This window comes from Anticarsia gemmatalis, chromosome 6 (genome assembly GCF_050436995.1).
Source record: "Anticarsia gemmatalis isolate Benzon Research Colony breed Stoneville strain chromosome 6, ilAntGemm2 primary, whole genome shotgun sequence".
Taxonomy (NCBI): domain Eukaryota; kingdom Metazoa; phylum Arthropoda; class Insecta; order Lepidoptera; family Erebidae; genus Anticarsia; species Anticarsia gemmatalis.
In genome coordinates this window covers 3,799,234-3,808,803 of record NC_134750.1, presented here as the reverse complement: position 1 = coordinate 3,808,803, position 9,570 = coordinate 3,799,234, and the positions used below count along the sequence as shown (strand labels likewise).

General features: G+C 31.4%; 4 protein-coding genes across 13 annotated transcripts in view; 2 read left to right on the top strand and 2 right to left on the bottom strand.

The window, feature by feature from the left end:
• Window positions 1-180: 180 nt before the first annotated feature.
• LOC142973511 (rhodanese domain-containing protein CG4456-like) lies at window positions 181-1,596 on the top strand. Its single transcript, XM_076115294.1, has 4 exons — window positions 181-466; window positions 542-742; window positions 904-1,066; window positions 1,428-1,596. Exons 1-4 carry the CDS (start codon window positions 361-363, stop codon window positions 1,477-1,479), a joined length of 522 nt encoding a protein of 173 aa, XP_075971409.1. The 5' UTR covers window positions 181-360; the 3' UTR covers window positions 1,480-1,596.
• Window positions 1,597-1,802: 206 nt separating this feature from the next.
• Window positions 1,803-3,864, bottom strand: LOC142973512 (rhodanese domain-containing protein CG4456-like). 5 transcript variants are annotated; one of them, XM_076115298.1, is made up of 4 exons: window positions 3,677-3,864; window positions 2,958-3,161; window positions 2,305-2,464; window positions 1,803-1,916 (listed from the first exon to the last, which is right to left on the bottom strand). In XM_076115298.1, exons 2-4 carry the CDS (start codon window positions 3,094-3,096, stop codon window positions 1,865-1,867), a joined length of 351 nt encoding a protein of 116 aa, XP_075971413.1. In that variant the 5' UTR covers window positions 3,097-3,161; window positions 3,677-3,864; the 3' UTR covers window positions 1,803-1,864. The 5 variants fall into 5 exon arrangements, with proteins under 5 accessions (XP_075971413.1, XP_075971411.1, XP_075971414.1 ...); XM_076115296.1 differs by having other exon boundaries at window positions 3,691-3,863; XM_076115299.1 differs by having other exon boundaries at window positions 3,720-3,855.
• A 2,668-nt stretch (window positions 3,865-6,532) lies between these two features.
• Window positions 6,533-8,606, bottom strand: Prx4 (Peroxiredoxin 4). The gene is made up of 4 exons (XM_076115293.1): window positions 8,307-8,606; window positions 8,072-8,189; window positions 7,582-7,987; window positions 6,533-7,461 (listed from the first exon to the last, which is right to left on the bottom strand). Exons 1-4 carry the CDS (start codon window positions 8,467-8,469, stop codon window positions 7,396-7,398), a joined length of 753 nt encoding a protein of 250 aa, XP_075971408.1. The 5' UTR covers window positions 8,470-8,606; the 3' UTR covers window positions 6,533-7,395.
• A 270-nt stretch (window positions 8,607-8,876) lies between these two features.
• LOC142973507 (uncharacterized) overlaps window positions 8,877-9,570 on the top strand; it is a 39,073-nt gene continuing 38,379 nt past the window's right edge. For all 6 annotated transcript variants that reach the window (XM_076115289.1, XM_076115284.1, XM_076115287.1 and 3 more), the window contains exons 1-2: window positions 8,877-9,014; window positions 9,171-9,258. In XM_076115289.1, the coding sequence (XP_075971404.1) occupies window positions 9,171-9,258 (88 nt within the window). In that variant the 5' untranslated portion in view covers window positions 8,877-9,014. The remainder of the gene's footprint in view (window positions 9,015-9,170; window positions 9,259-9,570) is intronic.

Here is a 9,570-nt window from a genome sequence, read left to right as displayed (position 1 = left end):
TTCTAGTCTTTGATGGCGCCATTCGTTTTCTCTGGTAATTAGGTGTGCATTTTTTTTTTAAATAGTTTAATGATAAAGCCACGGATAAAGCAACGATTTTTCTCTCTTCTTCTGCATATAATGAAACTAAACATTAAAAATCAAGGTCATTCAACTTAGTGACAAAGTGACAGCTGTTTGAAAATTCGCAGACCGCTGTCATTAGTGTCAACATCATCTGAAAATAAATCAGAAAAAAAATTGTAAAACTATTTCGGACTCATACAAAATACGTCGTATTTCCAAGACTCCGAACCTCTATAAAATTAAAAATATTCTCTTTATATTATCCTTAGTGGAAGTTAATCAAGTAACATAATCATGTCTTTGAGAGTTATCGTTCGAGTAATCGTACCACCTTCGTTCAGGGTGGTGAAGTCAGTAGCAACCTCAACACAAAAGTTTTTCCGTAGTTATGTCACAAACAGTTAGTATCTAAGTACTAGTTATATCGAGATAACATCTTGATACGGTATTTATCGATTACCATTTATCTTTTCAGATGTTGCTACATCTTCGCACATTACCAGCATGCAGGGAAGCCGGCTGTTCTCTCAGCAAGCGCCAGCTGAAGAGATAACTGTAGATTATGATTACGTGAAGAGAAAGGCGGCGGCAAACGATGGAGCTATCATTATAGATGTAAGGGAACCTGAAGAAGTAAAGGAACATGGCAAGATCCCAAATAGTATCAACATACCTTGTAAGTCACATTATTACAAACTTATATCCTCATTCTCATTTCAGGCATAATTTACTTAGGTAAAATTAATAAAGTAATCCTATAAAACTATAGCATAATTGTGCAGTAAGAAGGTCTTAACTTAAAAAATAAATTTACTTATAATATTTTTCTTTTTTTAGTGGCTAATGTGTCGCCAGTATTAAGTAATGTATCAGAGAAAGAATTCAAGCAAATGTATCAAATAAGTAAGCCTAAAGAAGACACAGAATTAATATTCTATTGTATGATTGGTAAGAGATCTGGCAAGGCACAACAGACTGCTATAAGTCTAGGATACAAAAAGTAAGTGGTAATTATGTATCATAAAATTAATACTTAAAAATAGCCTTTCAGCAACATTTAGCAGTTATCTGGCTGTCTGAAAGAATACTTTTATTTATAGTTTATAAATTGATACACAATACTGAATACAGTACTGGTTAATATAAGTTATAAAGAAGAAAATTTGAAAACATATATTATTTTATTTAAGTGAGGAACTCGAACAATGTTTAATTTAGCCTTTAGCCATGATAACTTTATTTGACATACTTATCTGATAGAAAAAAAACATTTACAAAGAATTAACTATCTACTTGACTCTTATCATTCTCTTTGTTATTGTTATAAACTGATAGTAATGAAAAATATTATTATTTTTCAGTGCAAAGAACTATCTTGGCAGCTGGACTGATTGGGCGAGCAGGTCTCAGTGAAGTTTTTATTTGTTATTGAAATATTATGCATTTATTGTTTGTGTTCATATTGACTGTTATAATAATAGTGATGTTAAATAGTTTTGATATGCAATTAATAAATTTTTTTGTTACCTATTCATGTTTGTTTTTGTGGTTCTATTGAATGATAGTGAAACCACCATTTCCTATTTAAGTCTAATCTGTGGTTCATATAGATATTCAATTTCCCACACTAAAAGATATTCTAGATATGGGTTACAGCAAAGGCCTTATCAGCTCCATACAATATTTGATAATATTTTGTACAAAAATATATGACATTTCAAAACAAATATAATACGAAAGCTACAACAGTAACATTTATTAAACATAATAATATTATATTTACAACATCACAGAGCAATCATTTTTGTTTTTCAGACCATTCATTCCAGCTTCCCAGGTATGTTTTGGAGCTGAAATAGAAAGAAACACATTACATTAAGAATAAATTCACATTAAGCACACATCTAATCATCACATGCAAACTAATTTCAGCAAGTGGTAACTAGTTTTACTTCTTAAAATTATGTTTCAACTTGGTTCTAGGCAATAAATATTTTTTTTATTGATCAGCCTGTACTGTCCCACTCCAGGGCAAAGGCTACACTATATACCTCCTCTATCTAATGCTATTAGGATCCGATCCTATGAGAGTCTGACTCATTATGCCATCCCTTTTAGCAAATATAAATCTCCATACAATATCATACACTAGAGTTCAAAAAACCAATATCAGATAACTGGACATTTATTTATAAATAAAGTTACTATGCAATTATAAAAAGGTTTCCAGTTACATACTTGTTGTATCCCAACTTGAGAGCCTGATCCAGTGCCTCAGTGGCTCTCCTTCCAGATCTACAGTAGAATATTAGCTCATCATCTGCAGATGGCTTGTTTTGTTTGTAATGCTTCCGAAATTCATCATCCGACATACTCAGGCCAGTGTTAACATTACCCACTGAAAATATTTAAATCAAATTAGTAATAACTAGTATTCTTTTTATGTTGAACATGTAATTTTTGATAAGTTATAAAACAACAGTTTATATTTAGGTTTGGAAAGTCATATAGATAACATTTTAAATATTTTAATTAATTATTAAATTATATCTTATTATAATTATTAAAACAATTTTTTTAAATTAGTCTTTAATATAAAGAAAATTAAAAAAATATCTCACAAGCGAATTTATAAGTTAGGCTTCATTTTCCTGAATAACACTTGAAGGTAAGAAACCAAACATAAAATAATGTGTAAGAAATATCCTCATAACATGAATGTGCAAGTCATAAAACCTTGAACATGTTTACTTACTGCGTCATTTTCAAGTACCTACCTAGAGAAATGTACAAATACATATTACATTTACAGTAAAATTTTAGACAAATATTTTTTTAAAATGTTTTTAGTGTGTAATAAGCAGAATTAAATTAATAAACAATAATCTTACATGGTATATTAATGCTGGATGGAATTTTTCCAGTAGTGTTGATTTCATCAGGATCACGAACATCTATTATAACTTTACGTGGCTCATTCAAGCCGTTCAGCACATCCTCGTAACTCACCACCCTTTTAGGATCCACCATATTTCTAAAATCCTTACTTGAAAATGACTTTATAGAAACTTTGTAAGGTTTAATTTTATGTACAGCTGCAAAAATAACAAATTTATTTATTACAAAAATAATAATATTATAAGGGCACAAAGATAGTTAGTTTGAAAAAAAGATTTATTTAATGTGAATAAAGTGCCTACATTTCACACACAGATGTGGAGGCAGAGACTGGCCAGATAATACTGAGTGAAGTAATGAAGATAAAGTCTTCAAGAAGCAACAGGTTTACTAACATAACAATCAGCTAATAATTAATAACAATATATAATAATTATCTTCCAAGATTGCTATAAATAAATAACCTTTTGTTCTGAGGAAGTAACAAAAGGCATTCAAGCATAGATCACTGAAGTAATATTGTTTTAAGCTCAAGTTTTTAAAGATCTTGAAGTTATAAATACGTACGTAATTCAGCCTTAGTAACTGCATTTTGGCACAAAATATAAGCACGGCGTATTACGAACATAATGAACAAATCTGCACAATAGTCAATTAAATTTGATTTATTTTATAATATTGTTTGAAAACACTACCACATCCGCATCTTTACCTTACTGTACTTACAAATAAAAGCAGTTTAATATCGGTAATACCAGAATGAGGAAATCACCGCACTGAAATGTCTCGCTCTTCTGCAATTATTTATAATTTAGAATATAATAATAAATTATTATATTTACGCCATACAAAACTTGTTTGTATTCGTCGTTGCGACAAATTATGCCAATTTATGACATCTGTCATTAGGTCGAGAAATAACAAACAGCTGAATACGGTTACATCGAAAAAATACCCGAAACCGAATTATATTGAAACTGAAAATAACAAAGTGTTAAATAAATGTTTTTTAAAACTAGATATACATTTTATCGACATGCATAGATGAATACCGGACTAATTAAACTTAACGCGTAACCCGTTGTTAATTTCAGAAAATGAGCTCTCTTAACAGATGATATTGTTATGATGTTCAGAAAATATATATTTAATAATTAAAATTTAATATTTTACTTCACGATACTTCTCAATCTTTAAAATATTGCGAAGATGAAGTAGTGAGCACACCTATCTAGCATAGATCTACACAATTATTTAAACCCTTATCTTATCGTGACTTACAGTTTTTATTTCTTTTTGATATAATTTTATATAGTTGGATTAGAATAATATCTTTATCAGTAGTCAATATAGGTAGTTATTAATATTGTGTTAGTTCTAAACGATCTTCAGTTACGGTGCGGCGGCGGTGAAATTTATTTTGAACTAACCGACTGTATAGAAGTTCATTTATAGTGTCTCAGTGTATTTGGGTACATGTACCTACCTATTCCATCTTTAAACCTACTCTGGATAATCTTCTTAGAATATCTTGGTAGAAAAATATAAGAGTAAATATTAAATTTAACCTGGGATTCAAACCCTCTGCACGGTAGTCGTACTCTATACCGGCTGAAACATCGGTATACATAGGCATCTGGGCTTTCTGAATAGTGTGAGGCGGTAAGGAAAATGGCATCCATAGAGGTAGCAATGAAGTGGATTCGCAGTCGTTCCCTGTTTGGGGCTAGACCTGGACTAGATCGGGTGGTAGCATTTTTGGAAAGAATCGGAAATCCGGAACAAATAGTTCCTACCATCCATATTGCCGGTACCAATGGAAAAGGATCAACTCTAACGTATTTAAGATGTATGTTAGAAGAACTAGGATTAAAAGTTGGAACATTCATATCTCCGCATGTGGTGCACTTTAATGAGCAAATTGCTATTAATGGAAAATACATTTCAGATGAAGCTATTTGTAAGTTTGTTCAAAAGTATCAAAAAGTTGTTGAAACCATGGATCAGGATTCTGCAACGTCTGGTATTACAGAATTTGAAACAATTACGGTCATGGCATTGGATTATTTCTACGATGAAAAAGTCGATATTGCAATCGTGGAAGTTGGGATGGGTGGCTTGCTGGACAGTACCAATGTAGTTTGTCCAATATTAACTGCTATAACTACGATTGGTAAAGATCACACCGAATTTTTGGGAGAGAGTATTGAAGAAATTGCTTCTCATAAAGCTGGAATAATCAAAGAAACCATTCCTGTTGTAACCGGAAAAATTGAAGCACCAGCTTTAGCTGTTATCAAAGATGTTGCTGAAAAAAGACGAAGTAAAATTTACTGCTACGCAGATGCTTATCAGTGTGAATATTTACATCCAGATACAGAATGGGGAGAAGTATTTAATTATCACGGAGCTATAGGGAAAATACCCCAAATCCAAGTTCCATTAATTGGGCGTCATCAAACCGAGAATGCTTCTGTAGCTATTCAACTATTTAGCTTGTATTGTCTTCATCGACAAATTAATTTGGCTTCTGAAAATATTTATCAAGGATTGGTCAAAGCTCATTGGCCAGCTCGAATGGAAAAAATTAGCAACAAACCCTTAGTTATTTTGGATGGGGCCCATAATGCTCACGCAGTTTATCGTTTGGCTGAAAATTTAAAGCTTAACTTTGCTACTCGCAAAATTCACATCCTGTTTTCAGCGTTATCTACTAAAAACGTTAAAGAAATGTTGGAAACATTAAAGAAAGTACCGAATGTTACTCTTTATCTGACAACTTTTGATTATCCTAAAGCTATTGAGATAAGTAATATCAAAGAATTTGAAGACACGAATACTAAATTAGTGCAGAACTGGCAGCATTGTTTAGAAGAGATTAGAGAAAAAATGTTTGCAGACGATGTGCTGTTAGTCACAGGTTCTCTTTACTTTGTTTCACAAGTTCGTCAAATCTTACGCACAGAATGCGAGAAAAGTTAAAGTTCTTGAAAAGTTATGTTGCCTATTGAATAACTTAAAAATAGGCATTTCAGGTACCTAATTTAAACAGTATTTTCGATGTGAATGCGGTTTTTCTAGTTCAACTTTATTTATCAGTAGGTATAGGTAGGTATGCATTTTCACTTTAATAATGTATGGTAGAATAGATTTATTCTGCGAGAAAATTTAGATAGTGTGCTAACAAGAAGAATCAATGCACAGAACAACAGTTTTTTTGTGATATCTGCGTAGCGTTTTGGAAAGATATTGCTTCATAATAAAATTGATTGCGGATTGGTCAACGTTTTCATGTTGCAGAGTACAATACCTATTATTTATTTTTTTATCGTGTTCATGTTTTTCATTGCATTTTTGACGTTTGCAAGTTTGTTGATACTAGGCATGTGCAAATATAATTTAATAGTCAGGATCGAATTGTAATCGATTTTTAATTATGTATCGTGTTTTTTTTATTTATTAAAATGCATCTGAGAAAACATTTGTTTTATTCAACCAATTAAATGCTGTAAAGAAAGGCTAAAGATATAAAGTAACGTAAAAGGTTGTTTGTGAAAATTAATGAAAATATTTTTTTTATGTCTTTATTACGAAATTTTGTTATGATTATTTATCAGGTATAAAAATAAGCTATCACTTTAAATCATCCTGATACTGCACTTAAAATAACAACTTGTGATTTCTGTAGTTAAATTACATTTCAAGTTCAAAACTTAAGTTTTTTTTCCTGATCAGTCTTTCTAATGGTGATGTACAATTTTATTCCTTACTACTTAACTTAATGAAAAGAAAAAATGTTAACAACTTCTCATATCATAGTAGGTAATGTTGGTAGGTACATATTTTATTACTTACTCTTAATTGTAAATTGTAAATTCGTCAAAAAATGAGTACATACGTACCTAAAATTAATTTTTTGTTTGAACAGTTGTTATACTTAATGAGTATTTGATGTCTGAATTTTTTAAAGTGAATGTACCTAGTTACATTTGGTGTTATCTTATGGTGTACTTTTGGAAGAAAATATGAATTGAACAACAACAGATTGTTTGCCAGATTCGTAATTCTAGAATTGTTGAAAATCACTTGTCGATATGACACCTGAATCTGGCACCAAAAAATTAAACTCACTATATTATTTTTTCTCATATAAAACCACCTTCTTAAATTAATAGACCCAAGTCTGTCGCATGCAGTACGACGACAATAATATAAAAAAAATAAGTTCAACTGTCTATAAAAATATTAATAGTTATTACTGGCGCTGAGTTTTTGCATTAGCTGATCTTATTAAGTAAGTATGGCGTGATTTGCCTTAATTAAGTACTACAAATTAAGAGCAATTGCGGGTTAGAATACTAATCCTACTGTTTTATTAGAAATGCAGCTCTTTCGATTCTGATGAAGTGAAGTATGCTTAAAAACAGAATTCTAATTAATCTTGTTTTTTGCAACTTTTTCGAAGTACTTCTTCTTTTCGTCTGGGTTGGGTATTATCTGAAATATTGATAAAAAAATGTTGATTAATAAAAACGATACCAAAATCAGGTAAATGAAGAGATTAAAAATAATTACGATGTTATCGAATGTTATCAGAATTATTCGTTTTATACTTACAGTATCTTGACCCGGTTTCCAACCCGCTGGGCATACTTCTCCATGCTTGTCTGTATATTGGAATGCTTGCACTAATCTTAAAGTCTCGTCAACTGATCGGCCGACGGGTAAATCATTCATCGTAATTTGTCTAAGGATACCTTTGTCATCAATAATGAATAAACCTCTCAGAGTATGACCCAAATCTTCTAAATAAACACCATAATCTTTAGCAATAGAATGAGTGAGATCACTTAATAGCGGAATGTTAATTTTTCCAAGGCCTCCTTCCCTACGTGGGGTTTGAATTGAAGCCAGGTGCGTAAAGTGAGAATCAACTGAACATGCTACTACTTCAGCATTAATCTTTCTGAATTCTTCTATTCTTTCAGAGAATGCCAATATTTCTGTAGGGCAAACGAAGGTGCTGCAACAGAAAAAAATATTATAATTTTTATTTTTACCAATAACAGTTAAAGGCTTATAGTATCAAGATGATAAATATACTTACAAATCAAGGGGGTAAAAGAAAAATACTAAATATTTTCCTTTGTAGTCTGATAATGAAAGTTGTTTGAATTCTCCATCAATAACAGCGGTAGCTTCCCATTCCGGCGCCGGTTTTGATACTAAAATAAATGGATACGCACTATTTATTTACTCTATACAAATTAAAGTTCAGTAAGTTCATTTTCTTATGATATTTAATTGCAATTAATATTAACTATCTAAATAAATATACTTACTCATTGCCTTTGTAAACTGTAACTTATGATCAACCTTTCTAGCACCGCCCGGGAAAACATTGCCGCTACCGAATGAATAGCACGAATCACTCTCAAACAGTGAAGAGTTACACGAAATACCTAATGATAGGACTAGTATCACAGAAACCAATGAATATTTCATGGTGTTAAAGGTTTCAGCGTAAAAAACCGTAACAATAATAACTTAAGTCAATGACTTCTTTGACACGTTTCGATCCTCCTACTTCCTACCTACACACACTATTACTATTTTATCGCTACAGCGATAGAAATGAAAACAACTTAAATGCCAACACGTAAGCATGATCAGCTACGTTCCATTTAACTTAAATTTTACATTGCGTTGATGCGTTAGTACTAAAGGTGTTAAAATTATAAGTGACTGCTAGGTGTGACGATATTCGCAAAGAAATATAAGTGAGTAGTCGTAAATATAAATGAACATAAAAATTATTAATAAAATAGACGATGACTAAATCGATTTAAATCGATTCGAAAACACATTTGACTGACATTGTCTGTGACATCACTATTATGCGCTTCGTTTCGTTCGCGTTACAGCGAGTCGTATAATTTTTCTGTTTTTGTGTTTTCGATGTAATATAAAATAATAAAATGATTTTGTTATCGAATTTAAGTTTTGTTTTGTGAATTTGACAAGTTTTAAGTCCATCGCGACGTGTTGCGGTAAGTTTAGAAGTTTACTTTGGGTTACACTTGTCGTTCATTATGGCGGTCTCATTACTTTGATTCGATGCTACTTGTAAATAATTTCGTCATAACCACAAAACTTTGAAGCAGTGAAGTGTTTGTTGTGTAAAATAAGTTATCTGCGTGTTTTAGATGGACGTACAGGACGAGAATGTTTTGGACGTTGATTTGTTGGCTGACGATGGATCTGAAGAAGAAGGTGAAGCCCAGCCATCGTCAGGTACGTATTCATTGTAATACAATCATGCACATGAAATAACACAACTTTACATCTACTAAACATACCTTCAAACATTCCTGTAGATAAATACAAACATTGTACAAACTTCTCTTGTTGTTGTCAGTTTGACTGAAAAATCTTATTTTACATCATGCAATATTCCATTCTAGGCCATATTTCGTTATCACATTCGTTAAAATTGCGTGAGTCATAGTCTTTCTCTTTACTGAAAAGTTTTCAAAGGATTCTCTGTTTATGCTTGTGTGCTTTTGAACCTCAAGTATTTGTAGAATATCATGTCAATATAATCAA

What these genes read in the sequence shown, in the direction of transcription:
- LOC142973512 (XM_076115295.1), bottom strand. Translation starts at nt 3,592, where the DNA reads ATGTTCGTAATACGCCGTGCTTATATTTTGTGCCAAAATGCAGTTACT. An exon ending in AGTTACTAAGGCTGAATTAC is followed by an intron (nt 3,162 to 3,531) that starts GTACGTATTTAT and finishes TTATTTTTGCAG; the next exon opens with CTGTACATAAAATTAAACCT. An exon ending in ATCCAGCATTAATATACCAT is followed by an intron (nt 2,465 to 2,957) that starts GTAAGATTATTG and finishes AAATATTTTCAG; the next exon opens with TGGGTAATGTTAACACTGGC.
- LOC142973511 (XM_076115294.1), top strand. Translation starts at nt 361, where the DNA reads ATGTCTTTGAGAGTTATCGTTCGAGTAATCGTACCACCTTCGTTCAGG. An exon ending in CCGTAGTTATGTCACAAACA is followed by an intron (nt 467 to 541) that starts GTTAGTATCTAA and finishes TTATCTTTTCAG; the next exon opens with ATGTTGCTACATCTTCGCAC. An exon ending in AAATAGTATCAACATACCTT is followed by an intron (nt 743 to 903) that starts GTAAGTCACATT and finishes TTCTTTTTTTAG; the next exon opens with TGGCTAATGTGTCGCCAGTA.
- Prx4 (XM_076115293.1), bottom strand. Translation starts at nt 8,469, where the DNA reads ATGAAATATTCATTGGTTTCTGTGATACTAGTCCTATCATTAGGTATT. An exon ending in ACAGTTTACAAAGGCAATGA is followed by an intron (nt 8,190 to 8,306) that starts GTAAGTATATTT and finishes CATTTATTTTAG; the next exon opens with TATCAAAACCGGCGCCGGAA. An exon ending in TTCTTTTACCCCCTTGATTT is followed by an intron (nt 7,988 to 8,071) that starts GTAAGTATATTT and finishes TTTCTGTTGCAG; the next exon opens with CACCTTCGTTTGCCCTACAG.